The following is a 25,475-nucleotide window of genomic DNA, read 5'->3' as shown; positions in this document are numbered from 1 at the left end:
TCCTATACTCACAGTGAAAATCATTGGAATGGGGACAGAGGAAATTATCTGACCAGTACTTGATGCACTTGGGTAGGTGGGCGCATACTCTAAAAGACAAGTTGTACCAAATGCAAAGTTGTCGTTTTTAAAAACCAACAAAAAATGCTTTAATTTCACCTTCCCTGCTGACTTCAATGCATGTTGCTAAAATGGTGACATTTTGCACAATTATTTAATTTTTCACTTTTTTTCCCCCATAACTGCCTAAGCACGGAGGGGAAGTCAGTATAATATATTTGTAATGAGCTATTAAGCTGTCCTCGGCTCACCTACACACATCCCAGCCTGGCTTCAGATGATGGACGTGCAATGCTTTTTGCACCTCAAGTTTGTTCATATAGGTATTGATACTTGTGTCATCCAAACAGGGTACACTCAGTTTTATTGGCTTCTTTAACTGTGACAGCCTTTGCAACTTCTGTTGGAAAAAAAAAGGAGAATTAAAACGAAATCTACATAGTCTATCCAAAATAAATGAAACATTTTTGAGACAAGTTGGAGACAATTAAGAATTGATGTAGAAGATTTTTTTAGTACAGTTAAAGCCCATTTCCAGCTTCGTTTTTTTTTAAATTGGACCGCCAGTATAAAACAAAAATTCTTTGCTAAGCAGCGCTCAGCTTTCCGCGCCCCAGCATTGCCCCACATGTCCTCCTCCATGGATCAGCACCCAGCATCAGTTAATCCACACACAGGAGAGTACCACCCCCCACTACTGAAGAAAGTGGTTAAATGTAAAAAAATAAATCTTGATTCATGCTGAAAACTCCTAAGCTTGACTAAAATATCATGGAATAGTTCCAATGTTTCGGAGTCATGCAGAACAACTTTATCAAGCATTTGATATAGTGCTCCTGCCTGATTTCAAAGAACTTCAATGTAATTTTTTAATACATGCTTGAACTTTGCAACAAGATAAAAGTTGTGCTGGTGACATATCTTCACTCAGGGCTTTTTTTCAGCAGGAACTAGGGGGAACTCAGTTCCACCACCTCTGTCTCAGGTCTTCTGCTCCCTGCTCACCACTATCACTTGGTAACACTGAAGTCCAGCTTCTGCATTTAGAAGTGATACCTTATCTCCCAGTAGCTCCCATAGGTCGGATCTCCTGCGCAGATCCCACTGAGTGTCAGACAGGGACAAGGGAGATACAGAACAGGTGCCCAGGGTTCAGTGCAGTCATGGGCAGGAGAGGGTGCGTGGTAGGCTGCACCCTTTGTGGTTTCCATTTTTTCCCTGGTGACCAGTTGTTGATGCTCCTACTGCATAATCTCCCTTGCAAGTGACTGTAGTATAGTATAGTATGCTGGGAGGTACTACAGCCGGATAGGTGTTTCAGCTTAATATTGCAACAAAGGTAAGATATATGACAGATGGTTGAGCTTTTAAGGGGGGGGGGGGGTGAGGGCAGTGGAGGGAGGGGGTTGTATGCAGAGGGAAGAGCTACTATTTGATGCCAGTTGGCAGGTATGTATGTGTGGCGGGCATGGTTGAGTTCCTGCACCTATTCTCTGAGAAAAAAAACCCTGTCTTCACTCATATATTATGTAATGCCAGGCAACAGTTGTTATGGCACCCTGAAGACTAAGTTCTTGTTCACATGGGGTGTATATATGCATGCCCTGTGTGTGGGTCGTCTTTACCTGCAAGGGGATGCACAGGTTTTCTGTGCATTCCCATGCAGGCAGTCCCGTTGCTGTCAATTGTACATATATACACCCCACATGAAGGGCGCGAGACCTTAGGCTCACCATACACATTATAATATGACTATGCAATCTCTGTGCAATCAATTTGTGTGGTTTTAAAGGCTCAAGGTTTTTTAACTTCATGCATTCTATGCATGAAGGTAAAGACCTTCTGTGTGCAGCAGCCCCCTCAGCCCCCCTAATACTCACCTGAGCCCCCTCTCGATCTAGCGATGTGCATGAGAGCTGAGCCTCTCTGCTTCTCCCGGGTCTCTAATGCCCTGTACAAACGACCGGTTTTCCCGTCGGAATAAACTCTGAAGGTTTTTCCGATGGAGTTCCGACAGAATTCCGCTCAAGCTGTCTTGCATGTACACAGTCACACCAAATTCTGACCGTCCAGAACGCAGTGACGTACAACACGTAGGACGGCACTAGAAGACGGAAGTTCAATAGCCAGTAGCTTCCGTCTCGTACTTGCTTCAGAGCATGCGTCGTTTTTGGTACATCTGAACAGCATACAGACGAGTGGTTTTCCCGATAGGAATTGGTTCCGTCTGAAAAATTTAGAACATATTCTCTTTCTAAGTCCGTCAGAATTTTCAACATAAAAAGTCAGATGGGGCATACACATGATCGGAATATACGATGAAAAACTCCCGTCTGACTTTTTCTGTCGGACATTCCGCTCGTGTGCACACTGCATTATTCCTCATTGGCTGAGACAGCAGTAGGAGCCATTGGCTCCTGCTACTGTCAATCACAGCCAGTGAGCCAATGAGGAGAGAGCAGGGGGCGCATAGAGCGGGGACTCAGGAAGGAGCACGCAGACGCAAACGAGTACCCTCCAGAGCAAGTAGCATGCTATCGGGGACACTGGCTGAAGAAGCGGAGTCAGGAGCACTGGCGGGGGACTTGAAAAAATAAGGATCGGTCTTGCTCTGTGCAAATCACTACACAGAGCAGGTAGTTTATATTTATTATTTTTTTTTTTTTTTTTTTTAAATTAGTATTATTTATTTATTTTTAGGAAATTTTAATGTCACTTTTCGATCTACCAAAACTATGCAATATAAGGGCCTACCTAAACTACCCCAAATATTTGAATCCAGTCAGGCAGACCCTTGCACTACATGCTTGTTGGTAGATCTAAAAGAGATTGTACAATCAGATTGTACGAAAGGGATGATATCCAAAATAGTATTTATTTATAAAATGTATGTACAAAGCTGTAAAACAGCTTATGCATTTTGGACGTTAGTCCTTAGTGATGGCTGAATACAATCAGATTATAATATATGTGATGAGCTTAAAGTCAGCAGCTACAAATACTGCAGCCGCTGACTTTTAATAATCGGACACTTACCTATCCAGAGATCCAGCGATGCGGGGGAACGAAGACCCACTCGTCTCCCCCTCGTCTCTGCGGTGCCGGCATTTTAACTGTGGGCGCCCGGCTGTGGCTTCACAGCTGGGCACCCACTGCGCATGCGCGAGCCGCGCTGCGTGCCGTCACTGGCCGGGCAATCATCTGGGACCTGTGATGTGTCCCAGATGATTGCCGAGAGGGGGGGGGGAGAGGTGATCTCCCTTCCAGTTCCGTAGTGCGCCGGGAGGAAGTGGGAGCTGGGACCCTCTAAAAAGAGGGTCCCAGCTCCCCCTCCCCAAAAAATGACACATGCCAAATGTGGCATGTCAGGGGGTCACCTCCCTTAAAGTGGAAGTTCCATTTTTGGGTGGAACTCCGCTTTAAGGTGTATTCTGGTATGAAAATATATTGATTAGAATGTGACTGAGCCAAATACACCTGGGAAACAGCTATTAAAAGTGGAGTTGAATGTGATTTAAAGTGGTTGTAACCCCATGAAGTGGCAAGCTTTGAGAGATACACAGAGATGAAACAAATCCTCCTACATACGTTGTACCTGTTTTCCTGTGGCCATTTATCCTGTAGACCATTTTAAAAACACAGGTCAAAGGATTTTTCTCAGCAGCAGAGAACAAAAGGCAAGGATGTGACATCACACACACACCCTGCAGAGCTAGAGCACAGAGTTCCCTGACATCTGACAGCTGAGTTAAGGAAAGGGACACACCCCTCTCTACACAAGCCTACAGGCTCAGAGAAAAATAATACAGAGGCTAGGAGTCACCCGCTGTGTGCTGGAGGGGGGGGAGGCTGTCTCCTGGGAGGCTGTTGTGTTGCGAAAAAACTTTAAAAAGTAAATCATGCAAATAGAAGAAAGAGAAGAGGTCAGAGAGGAGCCATACTGGGAGCTTTGAATTCAGGCTAGCACACACCATACTTATTTTATGTCTGAGCTTTACAACCACTTTAACTACTACCAACTTTACTAGGGAAGTTTATTTATACTTTTTTTTTTTTAAATCTATGGTACCCTGGCTAGCTGTACACTTTATATACTGTACCTTGTGCAGCAGTAAGACGTGGGTACTTACCATGCGAAAATTGGAGTGGACTTTAGTGGAGTATATACCAGGAATATGAACTACAATGTGGTCTCCTAAATCCCTGTAATAAAAAAAAAAAGATTGGAAAATTCAGTGCTAAAAGACATTAAAGGGGTTGTAAAGGTTTGTTTTTACACCTTGTCCCATGGGGACATGCTCTTTCTCTGCAGGGGGTTCTCGGCTCTTGATTGGATAGATTAATAGCAGTGCAGCCATTGGCTCCCGCTGCTGTCAATCAAATCCAATGATATGGGCAACGGGGGGGGGGGGCGGGGCGAGCCCAACATTCGGCCTCTATGAACGCTGAATGCTGGACTCGGGAGCACGCCCGCAAGGTAACCCCCTGGGAGAGCGCTTCTCCTAGGGGGTTATCTGATGTGGGGAGGAGCTGAGAGGGCCGCCGGGGGACCCCAGAAGACCAGGTTCGGAGCCACTCTGTGCAAAACAAGCTGCACAGTGGAGGTAAGTATGGCGTTTGTTATTATTTTTTTTTTTTTAATGAACCTTTAGTGTCACTTTAATTGCAAATGATTACTGCTCTTCTTCTGCTGTTCAATATCAATTGATGTAAATATTCTTCTTGCTTGTAATAGAAGAGTGCAAGCTTGAGACTATTTGGCAACACACCTATTTTCCTCAACTTGGTAAATACAAAAGGCCTTAGGTGCGGCCCCTGACATGTCCAGTGGACCACAAAATATCCTTAATAGAAAATTATAGAAAATAATTTGGATGGATCCTCGAAATTTTTTTTATGGGTTCCTCAAGGTAAAAAGGTTCAGAAAGGCTGATAAAGCACCATAAAATGTTTATAGACATGTGCACAACAGAATTTTTTTTTTCATTTCGGTTTAATTCATTAAGTAAATTATTTTGTTCCGTCATAATCGTTATTTTAGAATGATTTGTTTTCAGAACTATTCATTATTTTGGGAGAGTATATATATTCATTGTTCCGAATCAATTCGTATTTTTGGAAGTTCTGTTATTCTTTTGTTATTTCAGAAGATTAACTATATTCGTTTTAACATATTAGTTTGTTATTTTTCAGAAGATTATTACTTAATTTGTATATAACGAAAATATTTGGAATTATTCATTTTATTCAGATGCCATGGAATTAATGCCGTCAGACCCTAAAAATTGCATTAGACTGTGAAACTGACTGACAATTATAAAATTCACTTTACATCACAAATTTACTTTATTTACTTTTTTGCACAAGCAGTGCAGTCAATCAGACAGCACTACCAGAATACATCACTTCTGCACGAAATATAAACCCAATCATTTCCCCATTCACAACTGACTTTATTTGTTGGGCCACGCACATACAAATTAAACACATGGTTTCAACCCCAATACAAAAAGAATCTCATTAGAATTATCATGCTATGCTCACTAGAATAAAAACAAATGGATTTGGATAATTTATTATTTTATTACGTTATTTCAGATGCTTCCAACATTAACAAAAGGCCCAAACTATGGCATCATGTCATCTGAATGAAACAAATGAATACAGATTGTTTTCGTTATAATTTATTTCAGATTACTTGAAACCCGTTACTATTGTGATTCAGAGATTCGGATACATCTAAATATCTGAATCATGCATATTGTGTCCGCATTTCGATTCGTAATGAAACAAACCGCACATGTCTAAAAATGTATTTAACCCCTTCCCGTCCAGCCGCCGCAGTTTTACTGCGGCAGGTTGGCTCCCCTGGGCGAACCGACGTAGCTGTATGTCGGTTCGCCTTTTGACCACTAGGGGGCACGATGCCGGAGCCGATGCATGTGCCCGGCGCTCGCGATGACCGCCGGGCACTAGCGTTCGCTCCACACAGAGACAGAATGGAGATCTGTCAATGTAAACAGACAGATCTCTGTGCTGTCAAGGGTGAGGAGAGCGATCTGTTGTTTATACTTAATATGAACAATGATTGGTCTCCTTACCCAGGCAGTCCCATTCCCCCCACAGTTAGAATCACTCCCTAGGACACACAGTTAACCCCTTGATCGCCCCCTACTGTTAACCCCTTCCCTGCCAGTGACATTTACACAGTAATCAGTGCATTTTTATAGCACTGATCGCTGTATAAATGCCAATGATGTCAAAAGTGTCCGATCTGTCTGCCAAAAATTTGCAGTCCCAATAAAAATTGCTGATCACCACCATTACTAGTTAAAAAAAAAAAAGTAATAAAAATGCCATAAATCTTTCCCCTATTTTGTAGATGCTATAACGTTTGCGCAAACCAATCAATATACGTTTATTGCGATTTTTATTACCAAAAATATGTAGAAGAATACATATCGGCCTAAACTGAGGAAAAAATTTGCTTTTTTAAAAAAAATTGGGGATATTTATTATAGCAAAAAGTAAAAAATATTTTTTTTAAATTGTCAGTATTTTTTTGTTTATAGCGCAAAAAATAAAAACAGCAGAGTTGATCAAATACCATCAAAAGACAGCTCTATTTGTGGGGAAAAAAAGGTAGTCAATTTTGTTTGGGTACAACTTTGCACGACTGCGCAATTGTCAGTTAAAGCGACGCAGTGCCCTATCGCAAAAAATGGCCTGGTCATTGAGCAGCCAAATCTTCTGGGGCTGAAGTGATTAAGTAATGCATTTTTTTATTATAACAACATTTCTAATGTAGTCATGCTGGTGCTTTAAACTGTATCTCAGAAAATGCTCCAAAAACTAATATTAATCTATTAACCCTTTCGCTGCCAGGTCCGTACATAGTACTTGCTCTGACCCGGAAAGTGACCTCTATGACGTCACTTTAGGGTCAGCCTCTCAGTGTCCCCGGATAGCTTAGCCGGGAAGCAATGTTTTGCAATACGATCTGCATTTCAAAACATTCAGTGGAGCCCAAAGGAGACATGACATGCAGGTTCTTTTAGACTCTGCATGTCTCATTAAAGAGAACCTGTCACCTAAATATCATCTCATAGGGGGCTTTTTGTCCCCTATGCGATGAAAAAAAAAAAAAAACAAAGCACATAAACCCCCCCAAATTTTTTGGAGGCCCCCTACCCTCACATATACGCACGTACAAACAAACACATACATCGAGGGGCGCCTACGCATGAAAACGTTGATTGTGATATACATATTATATTGCCTTGCAAGCCGGAGTGAGAGCAATAATTCTAGCACAAGACCTCCTCCATAACACTAAACTGATATTTACAGGGGGCTTTTGCCTGTAGAAAATATAGGGTACTGAAGTTTGTGGCCATTTTGGGGGTTTTGTGTAATCTTCAGGCCTAAAATGATTTTTTAAAAGTGTGCAAAAACGGCTCTGGCAGCGAAGGGGTTAATGTGTATAACCAATATATCCTTCTATAGGAAGAGAAAAATACATATATACAAGACAGTATTTTGAAATACCTGATCTCTTCAGGATTCCCATTTTCGCATTTCGCGTACAAATTGTACATATTCAGCCCGTACCTATGAGCTTGGGAATAAGCAACCTCTGTCTAAACAAAGAGAAAAATCATTAATGGGGTTCTTTTTTTGGGGGGGGGCAGCAAACAGTATGGTAAACCCCCCGTCAGTCGGTCGGCAGCACTTTCCCCATCACCGGCGGCTTCCCCCTGCTCGGCGGCGGCGGACTCCCGTTCTCCTGCTCTCCAGGGCGGTGGCTTCCCTTTTCTCCCTCCTCCTCAGCAAACCGGGAGTCTTTTCTTTTCGGCCAATCAGAAAACGGGTCTCACACCTGCTTCTGATTGGCCGGATTGAGGATCAGTGTTTCAACAGCAAATATTCATTCGTTGTTCTAATACACCTGGATGGGCTCCGATCGCATGCTCTGCGACCCGAGCCCACCCTGTTTTGAAGCCTATTAGAGCCTCTGGGTCTAATTGGGTGCTTCAAAAAAATCCCCTGCCGCTGTAATTCATGCGCCCGTCACCCCGAAAGGGGCCGGACACGTGAATAGGGGGTGGCCGCGGCGGCCATGGATAGATTCATGCAACGCGGCCGCTGCGCCACATCACCGCTCGGCTCTCCTCTCCTCCCTGCTGTGATGATGGGCGCACCGCACACCACGGCTGAGCTACTGCAGGACACATGAAGTCTCCCGGTCAGGTAGGTCAGTGTGTGTCACTACCGTCACTGTATGTAGGTCAGTGTGTGTCATGTAGGTCAGTGTATGTCAGGTATCTCAGTGTTATGTATGTCAGTGTATGTTAGGTAGGTCAGTGCATGTCAGGTAGGTCAGTGTGTGTATGTCTGTGCATGTCAGGTAGGTCAGTGTGTGTATGTATGTGTATGTCAGGTAGGTCAGTGTGTGTGTATGTCTGTGCGTGTCAGGTAGGTCAGTGCGTGTCAGGTAGGTCAGTGCGTGTCAGGAAGGTGAGTTTAGTGGTCAGCATTGATGGGCACTGGTAAGCCAGGCAGCAACCAGCAAGTGAGCTTACCCCCGCCACACAAGTTCACTGCCCAGCCAAAAAACCTTGCGCCACTACCACCACCGCCCCCCCCCCCCCCGCCCCCCGTTGCCCCCATGCCGGCCTTGGACTTTGGGCTGAAGCCCCTGGTCTTTTTTACCACCTACTGTAGCAACTCCCCTGGTGCTGACTATAATTCTAGTAGCATACTGATGGAGCTGTCAGTGTTATTACTTGTGATCTGGAGGCAGTGTAACAAGCTCCAAATCATGTCACTGCTGTAAGCAGTCGTATGATCCAAGCCATGCCACCTAGCAGTAGGGTTACCACCTTTTCTTCAAGTCAAACCAGAACACTTTAGCGGCACACAGCATTCTTTTTATAGTATAAACTATACATATATTTTGCAATTAAATAACATTTCTAATCATATGAAGTTAATCACAATAGTCCCCCTTTACATCAGAGTCCACAGAGTTCCCCTTTAAATTTGAATCTGCAGAGTTCCCCTTTTACATCTGAACTTACACTGTAAGGGGGAACACTGAGAACTCTGATGTAAGAGGAACACTGTGGCTTCTGGTGTAAAGGGGAACTCTGATGTAAGGGGTGCTCTGAGAACCCTGATTTACTTTAGTGTATTCACTCAGAGGCAGGAGGGAGAAGGATGGTGAGCTCACTCACCCCTTGGCAGTCAGCACCTCTCATCCAGATGTATCTGAGGCTGCTGGACTTGAAATTTCCTGCCCCCACTTTCCTTTTCTGTGGGACTAGGGATTAGGGCAGACACAAAGGGGTAGGGGTGGGAGGGAGAAGAGCAGATTAAGCCCTCTATCCTCTCCCGTCTGTGTGTGTGCGGGGGGCCAATTGTTAGTGCTGGCTTTGGGCAGTGTGAAAGAGATTGTAACAGACACACTCAGCTTAGACAACTGCAGCCAGCAACCCTGCTGGGAAGCCATAGTCCAGTCTGAATAATGTGTCTGGGTTTCAGGCAGTTTGAAATCTGGACACATGATTCCAAACCCGAACTGTCTGGGTGAATCCCAGACAGGTGGCAATCCTACCTACCAGTATTAAACCCCTTTAAAGGATCACCCAGAGGTGGTGTAAAGGGGTTAAAGCGAAACTCAGTTTAAAACATGAGGATTTCTTATGTGTAGCGTTACCCCAGTAGGGGCTGCTGAATGTAGTGGCCCATCTGTCACCCTGCCCCAGCCAGGCACACACTTTTCAATCGCTCAGAGACATGAAAGCAGTCCTTGCATTTGTTTATGAGATGCCCAGGTAATCAACAGTCAATATTGGGACCAACTATATACACCACGATATATACAATCTCCTCTTCTCCTCCTGCACTTCCTTGCTCGCAGACTATTACTCCTCACTCCTCCAGCACATCACTTGCTTACACTTCCCAGACTAGCTAGCACTGTAGGCCTGACACTGGCTCAGCCAGGCCTAAAGCAGATGCCCGTTGCAGGCAGGGACCGCAGGCCCCTAGCAAAAATAGAAAGTTAGCTGTCCCTGTGGCTACTGCTCCCAGTACCACCTCTTCAGGCACTGCCTACCCTCCTGGCTGCAGCTGCCCATCTCCTCTGCCCATACCACCACAATCCTTCAAACTGGCTCTGCACCCATCCCAGACCGCTCCATCTCAGTCCTCTCAGGCATGCCTCCCAGTCCTCTCTACTGTGTAAACACTCACCAGCCCTCTTGGCTGCCTCTGTGGAACTCCTGGAGACTTGCCCAGCAGTGTTCTCCCGCTGTCCTCTCTTGCTCCTCCTGTACCTCCTGGTCAGGACACCTCTGTGGGTTGTAAGAGGGTCCCGTCCGTACCCGAGCCCAGGCCGAAGGTCAGCAACCTCAAAGGCCCCAACAGCCTAACACTCCATCTTCCACCCGATCAACTCCTCCCCAACTGGGCCGACCCTGGGTATTTAAGGAGGCTTGCCCCCTGCCAATCCAGATTGGGGATTGGTCAGGGCTCCTCAGAATACCCCAGGCAGCTCCACCTCCTCTCTCCACCCCTCAACAGCCATACTCTTATGCCTTGATGAAAATCAGATGCAGCTGTGCATGGTAGCCAGTCAGCTTTTAACTTCAGCTTGTTTAATTAAGCTTTTGTAGCACCCTCCTAGATAGGTGCTAGGTTAGGTATATTTAGTTCTTTGGCTCTCCTATAACCTGTGGAGCTGCTTGTGATTACTCTGGTCTGCTCTGAGTTGAATGGGCTGTGGGTTTGGCAGATTCCCCCTGTCTTTTGGATGATTCTGGAAGATGGAAGGCTGGAAGAGTCAAATGTACAGTATGAATATTTATGTGGTCCCAATAAATCTCTGTGGGAGGGTGTCCAGATTCTGTCTGGGAGAGAGCATACAGTAAATACTTTGAAACTTGGAGCAAAGGGGTTCTTGTCCTGGACAAGAAGATTCCAGCCCGAAGGGCTCCTGCCCTTTTGGGCAGCCAAGCTGTGCTTCTTTATTCGCTCATTGAGGTCCCAGCTGTGCTAGCTGGGGGGGCGGGGGGGGGGGGGGGGTTGGCGGCGGGGGTATCTATACTGCTGAACTTTGAACTTTGCTGGTGCTGAATTTTTTTTGGAGATCTGGTCTGAAGAGTTCATGCGAGAAATGTCTGGCTGATATTGGAAGAAGGCATCCAACTATCCAGAGACATTTGTGGGTATAGACCGGTGTGTGAGATCTCAGTGACTGTGTGATGCTACTATGTCTCTTGCATCAGAGTCAGATTGTACTTAAAGTGGGCATTGTTCTTGGTGTCGCTGTGTAGCTCGGCCCATCATTTACTGCTACAAGGATTGTGCTATGAATCTTTAAGAGGAAGATAGGCATCCTCAAGTTACTACTAAAGTTGCTGGAGTATCCCACTGTTATCTTGCACTCATGCAAGTTTGTAATAAAGCATAAAAAGGTACCCCTAGACTAATTATTGAGCCAGAAGAGTATCGGAAACTGTGTGCTTGGCTGCTAGTACACTTCTTGGGGAAGGAACCTTGGGACCAAATTAGAAGGCCCTTTTGAGGTGAGCGCTACACTTTTGCACTCAACCGTTTTAGTAAATCCCCCCCTATTGGCTTATGCGTTTACTACAGCAATGGAATAAAACCCTCCATGTTTGGTCTTCAACATTCCGTTGTGGCACTCCAGTCTTTCAATTCAACTAAGGTGTCTATGGAACAGCAGGGTGTTTAAAGACAGAAAGTACATTAGGACTACAGAATACCTCCCTCTCTTCACATCGTAATATAGGGAGTAGGTATTTTGTAGTACACAGAGGTGGACTGGCCAAGGTGTGTAAGGTTTACATCTACTTTTAATTGCTTATTGATGTGTGCTCACTGGCTGTGTTGTAACTAGGACAAGAAATGAAAATACATCTTTCAACTGTGGCCATAGACAGCAATAAAAACCTAACCTTTCCCCTAAGAATATAGTTTTTCTTTGGAGTTACATTTAAATACAGTTACCAACCTTACCCTGTTTACTAAAAGACATGCTTTTATTACTGGTTGCCCCACTGCAAGGGAAGATTTTTTAGTTTTATGGAGTCCAGCTATAAAGAAACATAATTAAATAAGTGCAGTTAAAGCAGAGTTCCACTGGTTTTTGAGTTTATTAAAAGTCAGCAGCTACAAAAAGTATAGCTGCTGACTTTTAATAAACAGCCACTCACCTGTCCCACGGTCCAGCGATGCAGGAGCCCGAAGCCTCCGTTCTCTCCCCCTCCTCTTTGCGGCGCCGACATTGTGAATGCCCGGCTGTGAAAGTTTATTTCTTCACAGCTGGGCATGAGCCGTGCCGCGCTCCGTCAATGGCCAGGCAATGTTCTGGGACCTGTCATTTGTCCCAGAACATTGCCAGGAGGGAGGGCCGCCTAGGAATCGCCTAGGAGGTCAGAAGGAGGAAGGAGGAAGTGGGACTGGAAGTCCCACTCCAAACAAGGTACCCAGCCCCCCCCCCCCCCCCAAAAAAATGACACGCCAATTGTGGCATGTCAGGGGGCAAGAAGTTCTTAAAGCAGAAGTTCCACTTTTGGGTGGAACTCCACTTTAAAACTGCCCCAGTCAGAGGAAAACATGCCCCAGTGTTGATGCTTGTTTGGACAGATTTGCCTGGTGGCGCCACTGAACTAACTGGCAGACAGTTTGGCCTGCTGGCTATCCATTCAATTCTGTGGTGATCAGCTTGGCCCAGTAACTGACCATTGAATTCAATAGTGGCACATGCTCTGGATTCTTTTCAAAACCCGGGACAGTTCAGTGAGATCTGGTAATGTTGGAGACATGGTTTTACTGAAATTATTGATACATCTGCAGGTTAATAAACAACGTATGTGCAGAATATTTTTGTGTAAATGACAGTAACTTAGTTTTCTTTGTTTCCCTTTGGGAATTCTTAAAATGGATCGAATACTCACTTTTTCTGTGCATATCTGGTCTTTGGCATTTGTAAATTCACATTTATTATCCTTACAACAGGCAGCTTGCAGTTCTGACCACAATCTAAAGCAACAAAAAAATCGAAAACATATATGTGAAAACCTGGGGTTTTTTTCTCAGAGAATAGGTGCAGGATCTCCCCCCTTCTGAGTCACCCTTCGTCTCTGCCCCCTACCCACCTCTGAGCATTGTCTCTTGGCTTCACCCCCTACCCATCTCCCAGTATCGCCCCATTTAGAGAATACAGAACCAAGTCTCATTTTGTGCTACTAAGTAATTTGTATGGAATTTGATAGACCCAACCCCAGCAATAATAGACTCCCCAGCAAGAACAGATCCCACCACAGCAACAATAGATCCCCCATACAACAACAGACCTCCCACCAGCAAAATACCACCCTAGCAACAATTTACCCACAGCAGTAACAGATCTCCCAGTGGCCATCTTCAATAGACCCTACAGCAGCCAGCAACAATAGACCTCTCGCTCAACAGTAGATCCCTCCTAGCAACAATTGACCCCCCCCAGCCAACAACAATAAACCCCACAAAAAAATAGTCCCCACCAGCCAGCATCAATATACCCTCCAGCACACCTTGCCATAAAATACATTCAGTGTTGGAGGTGCCGGAACTGCGTTCCCCCATGTTCCTGCTGAAAAAAATCCCTGGTGCAGACACCTTATTTGTTCTTCTATTAGTAGATAGACATAACAGCAGCAGTATGAGCAGTCACAGAACTTTAAAGTCCAATTCTGGGAAACTTGAAAATTATTCCGTATAGTGGGGCTTCGTCTGCACTGTAAGGGCTAATTGCTTGCTTGGTCAAGGGGAGAGTGAAAGCTTCTTTACTTACCTCATCCTCCAATCCCCCCGCTGGGTGGTAGTTCCAAGTCGGCAATCCAGGAAAAAACTATGGACCCTGCTCTGGTCTTGATGATGCCAGGACCTTAGACCGCTAGGGGAGAAGACATTGCAAGGACCGGTCTTGCAGTTTGTAGGAGTTGAGGATTGGGTAAGTACATCTATTTTAACAAGTCCCCTAGATCCAAACAAGCAATTGACTCAAGAGATAATTTTCAAGTTGAGCTTTAAAATTAATCTGTGCTTTGTCCATGCAAGGCAAAGTAACAGGATCACATATTTGCCATCCTCCCAACTAAAAATACCCTTTCTTAGCTACCCCTCAACTCCATTCAGCAAAGGTAAATACCCAGCATTTTCTATTAGGTGGAGCATGTGGCCCTTTCCCCTTCATCTCATGTGACAGTGCTGGAACTTGCTGGCTGGCTGATTAAGCCTCCAGCGCTATCACATGAGTCTCAGAGACAGTCTTCAGTAAGCTCTAATTATAGACTTGACTGGATCATAAAAAAATGTTTTCTATATTTGCTTCCACTGGCCAAAAGAAGTGGTAAGTGAAAAGCAGGTAAGTACAGGCAAAACACAGGTTCACTTCACAGACCCCCCCCCCCCTCATCCCACCAACCTGCTGGGGGCAATAAACTGATTTAAAAAAAAAATGTACTGAAGATATTTCACTTACTTGGTGTCTATTAGACCATGATAATAGGCAAAGTAAAGAAGAGAGTTATAGTTTATCTCATAATCAGTCAGTCCGTTTCCTATAGCAATTCCCTGCAAATATATAAACATATATTATATACAAGTGTACTGTATATCTAGGCAAAAATAAAAAATCCTTTTCACTGCATCGTCAAAATACATGTACATTTCCCCATGTTTTTATTTAAAAACACTCCAAGTACAGAAAAATACACCTTGATCTGCCAGAAATCCAGTCTGTTCCCAACTTCTTGTTGGGTTTGACAACAGAGTGCCTTTGCTGGAGTGGTGTCCCAAGCGGTGTTGTCAGTACTGCCTGCTAAATTACAGAACCTGTACTGTGCCTCCCCACATTCCTAAATTAATTTTTTCCCAGCAAAACAATGCTGCCTTTGCTTCCAATAGTCTGTCCACATACAGTATTATGTGTAGAGAATGGTCTCCTGGAATATGTAGTTCTGGGGGCATGAATACATCAATATGAGCTCCCAGCAGCTGCCCCTGCAAGAATTTTAGAAGCATGGTGATGACATCACAGGGAGTAATTAAAGTTGTGTCTCGCTACAGTAATAAGGTTAAAGTGGAACTTCACTCTTTCAAATCAACATTGAGGGCAGGAGGATTGCAGGAAGTAAATGCTGCATGAATCATCTGCCCTTACTAAAGATGGCCACAGCCAGAAATGCCAGAATCAAAGTGATTTTTCAACAAAGTAAAGCATGGAGACACGAATGAATGGAGGAGTTTGCTTTACAGTGCCTTGAAAAAGTATTTACACCCCTTGAAATTTTCCACATCTTGTCATGTTACAACCAAAAATGTTAATGTATTTTATTTGGATTTTATGTGATAGACCAACACAAAGTGGCACATAATTGTGAAGTGGAAGGAAGATGATAAAGTTGTGGAGAAGTTTAAAGCAAGGTTAGGTTACAAAAAATATCCCAAGCTTTGAACATCTCATGGAACACCGTTCAATCCACCAACCGAAAATGGCAAAACTGTAAACCTGCCAAGACATGGTCGTCCACCTAAACTGACAGGCCGGGCAAGGAGAGCATTAATCAGAGAAGAAGCCAAAAGGCCCATGGTAACTCTGGAAGAGCTGCAGAGATCCACAGCTCAAGTGGGAGTGAAGCTTCATCTCAATTACTAAGCTTTGGAGCAACTGCACTTGCAAAGTGCAAATCCACCCAATGAGTCCACTACTTGTCTTAAGGGAGCTATAGCGATTAGGTCATAATTTAACAGCCCGATCAATATTTTACATCTTATGCTCTGTACACACGGTCGGATTTTCCGATGGAAAATGTGTGATAGGACCTTGTTGTCAGAAATTCTGACCGTGTGTGGGCTCCATCGGACATTTTCCATCGGATTTTCCGACACACAAAGTTTGAGAGCAGGATATAAAATTTTCCGACAACAAAATCCGTTGTCGGAAATTCCGATCGTGTGTAGACAAATCCGACGGACAAAGTGCCACGCATGCTCAGAATAAATAAAGAGATGAAAGCTATTGGCCACTGCCCTGTTTATAGTCCCGGCATACGTGTTTTATGTCACTGCGTTCAGGACGATTGGATTTTCCAACAACTTTGTGTGACCGTGTGTATGCAAGACAAGTTTAAGCCAACATCCGTTGGAAAAAATCCTAGGATTTCGTTGTTGGAATGTCCGAACAAAGTCCGACCGTGTGTACGGGGCATAACAGTTCATCCATAAATCATTTTCAAAAAATGTATTCTGAGCGAGACTTACTGTATAAAAATAAGGTCTCACCTTCAGGTTTATACTATCATCTTTTGACAATTCAACAGCCAGGTTTGGAACATAAAAGCCTCCATAACTTTCTCCTGCAATGTAAAATTCATTTTCACTGAACTCTGGGAACAGACGGAAAAAATCTTTCATTGCCATGTAGTTGTCCTGAGCAGCCTGAAAAAGAAAGCATGCGTGAGATATGTACAAAGGTAGATAACAGAGAAATACAGCAAAGGGCAAGCAAGCCTTTAAAAGATAAAGAGGAAGGATTTGAAGAAACAAAAAATTGTTTACTGGAATTGGTAACAGAAAATAAAGGTATAAAGGATGTAACCACAGCTTGAATAGGACATTCTCATAGACATCAATCCGACTAAAGTAGGGATCTAGTAGGATGAAATTATTTCGCTGAACTTGATTCTTCCATGAAAACACTTAATCAGGCCCAGACTGGACCCCCTTCTCTCTAATCACAGTGCCCCCTTTTACTCTCTGCTGGCTGTGCATATCTCCAGCTCCTCCCGCCCCCTGCTCCCTTACATTAAAGTCTGCACAGCCCCCCTTAAATTATAGTCTGCACAGCCCCCTTTACATCAGAATCCAGAGAGCCCCCATAACATCACAATCCACAGAGCCCCTCTTACATCAGAGTTCACACAGCCCCCTTACATCAGAGTCCACAGAGCCCCCCTTACATCAGAATCTGCACAGTCCCCCTTAGAGTCCGCAGAATTTCCACTTACACTGTAAGGGGGAGCTCTGTTGACTCTAATGTAAAGGGGAACCCTGATTTAAGGGGGAGCTCTAACGTAAAGGAGAACTCTGATGTAAGGAATGTTCTGGGAACCCTTATTTAGGGGGTGGCTCTGATGTAAGGGGGGATGCTGTGGACTCTGGTGTAAGGGGGTCTCTGCTCACCAAAGCTCCCCCTTGCATCAGAGTCCACAGAGCACCCCTCCCAGACCTTTAAGGGGTTTCTAATGCCAGGAGGCAGGGTTTATGATCATGTGACCACTGTGACTAACTGTCATAGCGATCACATGATCGGAAAGCTCCCCATCTCAAGCAGTGATCGAGAGCTTTCCGTTAGCCGCTGGTAATTGCGCCAAATGTTGGCTAGCAGGTTCTCAAATTTTCCGCCAACAAATGTTTGTTGTCGGACTTTCCGATCCTGTGTACACAAGTCCGTCGGACAAAAGTCCACGCATGCTCGGAATCAAGTACGAGCCGGAAGCGCTCTGTCATGTAAAACTAGCGTTCGTACGTGATGTCTCCATTACGTCTTGTACATCACTACGTTCGTAGTTGTTGGCCAACATTTGTGTGACCGTGTGTATGCAAGACAAGTTGGAGCCAACATTCTTCGAACAAAAATCCACGGTTTTGTTGTCGGAAAGTCCGATCGTGTGTACGGGGCATTAGGGTTTTTACCTTGCATTACCAATGCATTCTATGATGAGGGAGCAGAAGGCGGGGCCTTGCCACCATGTTTGTATCAATAGATGCAGACAAGGTGGCTTGGGAGCGAACCTGCATAAGTGCCTTCATAGGAAGCGGCTTCCTATCAAATCCATTGCATAGAGCAGGTAACTATGACATGTTTATTATTTTAAAGGAAAAAAAAGCAAACCTTTAATGTTACTTTAATTAAGATACGTACATTAAGGTAAGTTTTACTGAGTGGTTAAATGAGAGTATTGATTTGTTTGCGACCTTGGCAAAAGACACCTCTTATGTTAAGCTGGGCATACCCAGGTCTAAATTTTGCCAGCTCAGCAGGGACCAGCCAAATTTCAATCCATGTATGAACACCTTGGTTGTACCTAAGTAGATCTATTTGATTACAGTGTGTATATATCAATCAGCGCAACTAAATGTGACCAAGGAAATAAATATAAACACACAAATATCAATCAACATGTGTACAACCAGCCTGTTGAGTTTTTCCCGAACAATTAGTGCCACCAGGTATAGCCAGCAACACTAATCATTGTGGTATGTTTGTGTGAATACTTGAGTCGCTTAGCCTAGTTTCCATGTTCTGAGTACGAAAACACGCGAAAACTGGGGTGTAGAAAAATGGCAGCAGGTTCTCTGGACTGATGATTAAAATTTTTAATATTTGGCTGTAGCAAAAATGCAGTTTGTTCACAAAGGGCTGGAGAGTGGTACAATAATGAGCATCTGCAGGCAACAGTGAAGCATGGTGGAGGTTCCTTTCAAGTTTGGGGCTGTATTTCTGCAAATGAAGTTGGAGGTTTGGTCAGGATCAATGATAGAGAAATACAGGCAGATACTTATCCATCATGCCATACCATCAGGAAGGTGTGTGATGGGCCCCAAATTTATTCTTCAGCAGGACAAAAACCCCAAACATACAGCCAATGTCATTAAGAAACTTTTTTCGGTGTAAAGAAGAACAAGGAGACCTGGAAGCAGGGGCGTTGCTAGGTCTGTAAAAGATCTGGGGATAGAGCACATAGCAGCAGTCACCAACCTTTTTGCATGCCTGTGGTGGGGAGGTGGTAAGCAATTTTTCACGGGCGATGGCTGGTGTGGGCGCTTCAATCATCATGGCACTATGGTTGATATGGTGTCAGGGTGATTGAAGTGCATTATTTCTATTGTTACCATACTGCAGAATCAGTGGGAGCCCTGGACGTGTCACTTGCCACATCTCCTGCCACCAGATACAGCGTGTCACTTGCCACTGTCACCAGATGCAGCCTGTTACTTGCCACCATCACCTGCCACTAGGTGTGGATTGTCACTTGCCATGTCGCCTGCCACCTCATGTGGATTGTCACTTGCCACATTCACCTGGCAGCAGATGTGGATTGTCACTTGCACGTCACCTGCCACCATTTGCAGATTGCCACTTGCCACGTTACCTGCCACCATTTGCAGATTGCCATGTCTCCTGCCACCATTTGCAGATTGTCACTTGCCACATCTCTTGCCACCATTTGCAGATTGTCACTTGCCACGTTACCTGCCACCATTTGCAGATTGTTACTTGCCTTGTTACCTGCCACCATTTGCAGATTGTCACTTGCCACGTTTCCTGGCACCATTTGCAGATTGTCACTTGCCACATCTCCTGGCAGCATTTGCAGATTGTCACTTGCCACGTCATCAGCCACCAGATGTGGGTTGTCATTTGCCAACTGATGTGGATTGTTACTTGCCATGCCAGCCAGTTCCACCAAATGTGCATTGATGCTGCAATGGTGGCAGGCTGATAGCACTAGTCTATTTAGTGAGAGCAGGAGAGTGGTAATGCGGGGAGGGCAGTGAGAGATGATGTCATCCTGCTGCACCCCGCCACACCTCCGACTTCGAAGCAAGAGGGTCTGGGTGCAAAGTGGAGCTCCACGATGACAGGAAGCATGTGACTTTCACTCCACCGTGCTGTGAGGGCGGAAGAGCACTGATGTGTGGCAGGCAGTGAGAGATGATGTCATCTCTCTGCCGCTCGCCACACCTCGATCCCAGATTAAAGAGGCCAGGCTGTAAAGAGCGCTGATGTGGAGCAGGCGGAGAGAGATGTCATCTCTGCTTGTCCGCCCGCTTCTCTCCTCTCCTCCGCCTCTCTCATGCAGCTAGCCTGCCCGCCGCAGCAGCCGCAACCCGCTGGTTAGGCAGGGACCCTGTGGCATGAGACTCGGGGGTATGGGCCTCAGATTTGGGGATATAGCCCCAATAGCCACCCCCTAGCAACGCCCCTGCCTGGAAGTGATAGTTTGGCTCTCACAGAGCCCTGATCTCGACATCATCAAGTCTATCTGGGATTACATGAAGAGACAGAAAGATTTGAGGCAGCCTATGTCCACAGAAGATCTGTGGTTAGTTCTCCAAGATGTTTGGAACAACCTACCTACTGAGTTCTTTCAAAAACAAGAAGACGTGTACCTAGAAGACTTGAAGAATTGGTGATGATTTTAAGGCAAAACGGTGGTCACAAACTATTGATTTGATTTGGATTTCTCTTCTGATCATTTACTTTAAATTTTGTTAATTGATATTAGTTTATTTTTAATTCTTCTATATCTGAAAGCATTATTAATTTACAGCATTTTTTCACAACTGACTAAAATTTTTGCACAGTACTGTATGTTTTAATTACATGCACTTAATACAGTAGTCTTTAGATTTAAATTCCAGAGTCTGAATTTGATAGAGTTCCTCAAAATCAGATTTTCAATTGAAGTAACTGGGGGCTATTTTTGATGGTTGCTGATGCTATCCCCGAAAATCGTGCTGTTCTGTAACACTGGGTAAAGCTTTATGCCATTTCTTAAACTTGTATTTTAGAGAATTTGTGCATTTGCTTTGTCATCATTTAAGTTGAATGGAAAGACCTCACCAGCTTCCTGTGCTTTTTCAGTCACCAAAGTTTGTCTATTTGCCCTCCAAAGAGGGCCATTTTCCGATGGAAAATGTGTGATAGGACCTTGTTGTTGGAAATTCTGACCGTGTGTAGGCTCCATCACACATTTTCCATAGGAATTTCCGACACACAAAGTTTGAGAGCTTGCTATAAAATTTTCCGACAACAAAATCCGTTGTCGGAAATTCCGATCATGTGTACACAAATCCGACGCACAAAGTGCCACGCATGCTCAGAATAAATTAAGAGACGGAAAGCTATTGGCTACTGCCCCGTTTATAGTCCCGACGTACGTGTTTTATGTCACCGCGTTCAGAACAATCGGATTTTCCAACAACTTTGTGTGACCGTAAGTATGCAAGACAAGTTTGAGCCAACATCCGTCAGAAAAAATCCATGGATTTTGTTGTCGGAATGTCCGATTAATGTCCGACCGTGTGTACAGGACATTAGCTTAAAGTTTTATGTTACGTAAAATTAGAACTACTGGAGCTCAATTAAATTAGATAGGTTTATTGTTTCAATTGCAGTAAGGTTGATTGGTGAAGCTTTCTTTGTCCCAGTTTGTATGTTATTCTTTGCTTTCCTACAGTTTAAAAACACAGAAGCAATTCAAAGAGAGAAAGAGTGAAGTTTACTTTTTTTGGTGAAGTGTGACGTTAAAGTAGTAATGTTATGGGCATTCGTGAGTTGAATGGGTTGGTATTGTAATCTAGAATTTTTCCATGCATGGTCTGATTATCAGACAGATAAAGTTTTTAGAATTATTTTACAGCTATCATACTTTCTGTGGAGTGACGCTAACACCCAGATCTAATCATACCATAAACAAAAGTAAATTGAAAGCTCTAGTTAAACTATGACCATTTCTGCGTGTGTGTGACCATATCTAATAACAACTGTGTCAACAGAGCATCATATATATTATGGTCATCAGGAGTGGACTGGGCCGGGGGCAGGGTGGAAATTTCTCCCCAGGCCACCTAACTTCTATTCAAAACCCTGCCCCAGTGCCCTGCCCACCCAGTAACCTCAAAATCGGAAATAGCCCTTAACACTGTCTGGCTGTCAGGTCCTGTGCTGACCATGGCCTGTTGGTCCTCATGGCCTGTGGGTCCTGCTGGCCATGGCCTGTGGGTCCTGCTGGGAGCTGGTCATGGCCTGTGGGTCCTGCTGGCCATGGCCTGTGGGTTCTGCAGGGAGCTGGCCATGGCCTGTGTGTCCTGCTGTGAAGGAATGTGATGTAGATAATAATAATAATAATCTGAAAATGTCTATTTTCTTATGTGTATACATATTTTTCTCCTTACTCATTATATAAGTATACAGATTAGCTCTGTTCCTATATTTTTCTCAAAATGGTGGGTACCCCCTACATCCCACACATCAGAAGAATGCGGAACTGAAGATAAAACCAAGGACAGCCAAACCTCGTTATGAAGATTCTCCATCTTCTTTTCTATCTTAACCAATGAGATGTACCTATTAGACTAACATAGCAATGACGTATTTTTGTGTATAAAACATTAGCACCGCCTTGAATAAATTAGAAGTGTAAAAAGTAACGGTGCTGAGCGTGTCTCAGAGTGTTTACTTTTATATGCATGTATATCCACACTTTCCAATTAGAGACAGCAGCAGATAACCTTGGGCTCGATTGGAGCTCTTAATCATTTCCATAACAGATGGTGCCGAAACCCGGGACCTCAGGCTACATACCGCGATAAGGATTCGAGCGTTAATTGAAAGATGAGAGGGGGGTTTGCGCAGCCCTAACAGTACCGGTAAGTTGATTTATATTCTTACCACTGTACGACTTTCTTATCTTTCGGTTGACCGCTGGATTCTGTCGGTATGCTGAGACTGTCTTAGAGGCAGGTATTTCCTCGCCTGAGGTTGTTTTAACGAACCTGCCAATGGGTTTCTGCTGTCTGTATTTGTTCACTGTCTGCCATTCTTTGGGCTACGAAACTCAGCAGTCTAAAAGTGCTACATGTGTGTTCTCATCTCCAGACGAGCTGTCGGCCTCTGGAGTGAGATGGGTCCTTGTAGCAGACGGTTATAGGACGGGTTACTCAAGGGTTTGTCGGACCTTTGAGGGATATCTCAGCTGCGGGAACCCCCCACAGTCTGAAAGTGTTACAGATGTCTCACCCCCAGACGAGCTGTCGTCCTCTGGAGGGAGAGGTGTAACAGACGTCTATAAACGGGTTAATTTTTGCTGGGTGGTCTGCCCTTGTGGTTATCTTAGCCTGCTGAAATTTTGCAGTTTGAAGAGTGGCAGGTGTAATGTCCTGTCGTGAGTGTATTTGTGGTTTACTGTTTGCTATACACGAGAGGGGTTGGGGTGGGGACTGGTTAAGGTCGGAGGGGGGGCTGCCCGGGGGATCTGTTGGGTCGCGGGCCGTAGCTCCCCATTACCCCTGATGTGTTTGTTCTTGTTCTGAGATTAACCGTACATTACAGGGTTATAGCAGACAGTAGCAGCTAGGAGCGCAGCCTTATGTGCCCCCACCCAAAGAATTTGTTGATAAGGACCACTGAGAAGAATATTAACCTCTTAGTTGTACGTATTCTCCTCTCAAGCCGTTAGCCGAGAAACAGAGAGAGAAAAGAATGTGATATTGTGAAGAGAAGAAGATGTTGAAATAGTTAACAAAGTTGAACGAAGTGGCGAAAGTTATGTTGCTAAAGAAACAGGGAGAAAAATCCTGTGTGATAAAGAAAATTGGATAAAGGAAGTTAAGAAAGATGGCGATTGTATTATGTATGTGTATCACAGAGCTGATGATATGTTGGAACTTGAAACAAAAGGAGGGGAGGGACAGCACTGCCCTCCGTCTAACAACCACTCCTTTCTCACCACCCAAGCACAACCCACTGTGACAACTCAGCCCGGCGGCCATCTTAGTGCACCCATGCCTTCACTTTCTACCCAACCCAGTGCACTTCCTGCCGGCGGCCATCTTGGTACACCCAGTAAGCTTAAACAGCCTGTACCCAGCCCTCCCTGTTTTAAACCAGGATGGTTCATACCACACACCTGTCTTCCCCAATACAGGAGCATCACATTTCCAGGCCGGATATGTTAATGATGAAGAAGCATCTGAGTGGGAAGCCCAACAGCAGGCAGCAAGGCCACCCACTGATTTAACCCCCAATCCGGCTCCAGACTCTCAGTTCCGAGAGGATCTCAAACACATGCTGGCAACCGTAAGGAACAGTGCCTCTTGCCAGCCCCCGCCCCAACAACAGTCTCGGTTACCAGAAGGGGCACCAGTGATGTATGTCGCTTTTACTCCATCACAAGCAGAGGCCTTAGTGACAAGTCTGCCTGACCCAGAGAAGCAGCCAATTCCCTTCTACCACAGGATAGTTCAGATACAAGAAACTTACTCAGCTGCCTGGAGAGACTTGATCAGCCTATGCCAAATCAAAGCAGGACATGTCTTTTGGCCAGTCATGCAGACGGCCTTCAATGATGCCAGCCTGACAAGTGCCACTTCCTACACCTCAGGCGTGGAGTTCTGTGCACAACTCCACGACTGGGCAAAGGAGAAGTTGACGGATCAGACCACCACAATCCAAGATATTACCCAAGATAAAGGGGAGTCTGTGAAGGAGTATCATGCTAGACTCATAAAGGCATACACACACATGTTATCAACTGCTTTTGTTTCAGGGCTCAGAGAGGATATCAGAAAAGGCCTGATGGTGGCCCGCCCTGAATACCATTCAATGAAAATGTCTGATTTATTGTTGGTGACCAGAGGTATAGAAAAACAAAAAGGTAAAAACCAACGCCCCTCATGGTAACCCATGACGAAGATCCCGCCTACACTAGTCCACCGCCACTGCCTAATACCAGGGAAAGGATCACCTGTTACAACTGTGGGAAACGGGGTCACTTTAGAAAAGAATGCAGAGCCCCAAGATGTCCCAGGCGAAAAACCTACCACTTTCCTCATTGACAGGGGTGCAGCCAAAAGTGTGTTGAGGGCGGTGAACCTGCCTGATAATTCTTTCCCTTCCACTATTGATGTTTCCTGCGTGGGAATGGATGGGGTGCCCCGCTCCAGTCCACTTCCTGATTTGCTTGCCAGATTTGTGGTGTCCTCTATATGTCCCTGGAATCTACTAGGAGCTGATGTGTTGTCCGGACTACAGGCCTCAATCAGGACACGCCTGAAGGGGGGATGAAGTTACATACTCCCCTATCTTTAGAAGACTCATCTGCTTTGTGTTTTCTACCTCTCCTGATGACACTTCATGAAGCAATAACTTCAAGTTCAATACTGCAGGAAGTACTTGACAGAATCCCTGCGTGCCTAAGGTCCACAGGACCGGAAGACAACGGTCACTTAAAGGTGCCACCAGTTTCAGTCAAGCTAAAAGAGGGCGCATCATTGCCCCGGAAACCACAATAACCCCAAGAAGAGAACCCCTAAAGGAGAACCAGGTACCTGCTGTGGATGCCTTTGACTGCAAAATACCTCACAGAGGTGGACCTTACAAACGCTTTCTTCAGTGTCCACCCTCACCCCTCCTGCTGGTACCTTTTTGCATTCATCCACGGAAAGAAGCGGCAACATACCTAAACAGTTGTGCCGCAAGGGGCACAGAACTTTCCAAGCCAGTTTGCAAAAGCTATGGCTATCATCCTTGACATATGACAAGAGGAACACCC

The 25,475-nt window shown here is 44.9% G+C and overlaps 1 protein-coding gene across 2 annotated transcripts in view; it reads right to left on the bottom strand.

Moving 5' to 3' along the window:
• Positions 1 to 25,475, bottom strand: part of LOC141113256 (lysosomal protective protein-like) — a 98,486-nt gene that overhangs the window by 43,726 nt on the left and 29,285 nt on the right. For both annotated transcript variants that reach the window (XM_073606271.1, XM_073606270.1), the window contains exons 6-11: positions 16,417 to 16,572; positions 14,615 to 14,706; positions 13,047 to 13,131; positions 7,609 to 7,700; positions 4,191 to 4,263; positions 312 to 460 (exon numbers count right to left, since the gene is read on the bottom strand). In XM_073606271.1, coding sequence (XP_073462372.1) covers positions 312 to 460; positions 4,191 to 4,263; positions 7,609 to 7,700; positions 13,047 to 13,131; positions 14,615 to 14,706; positions 16,417 to 16,572 — 647 coding nt within the window. The remainder of the gene's footprint in view (positions 1 to 311; positions 461 to 4,190; positions 4,264 to 7,608; positions 7,701 to 13,046; positions 13,132 to 14,614; positions 14,707 to 16,416; positions 16,573 to 25,475) is intronic.

The sequence above is a fragment of the Aquarana catesbeiana genome, linkage group LG12 (genome assembly GCF_042186555.1).
Source record: "Aquarana catesbeiana isolate 2022-GZ linkage group LG12, ASM4218655v1, whole genome shotgun sequence".
Classification (NCBI taxonomy): Eukaryota; Metazoa; Chordata; class Amphibia; order Anura; family Ranidae; genus Aquarana; species Aquarana catesbeiana.
This window is presented reverse-complemented; position numbering and strand designations above follow the sequence as displayed.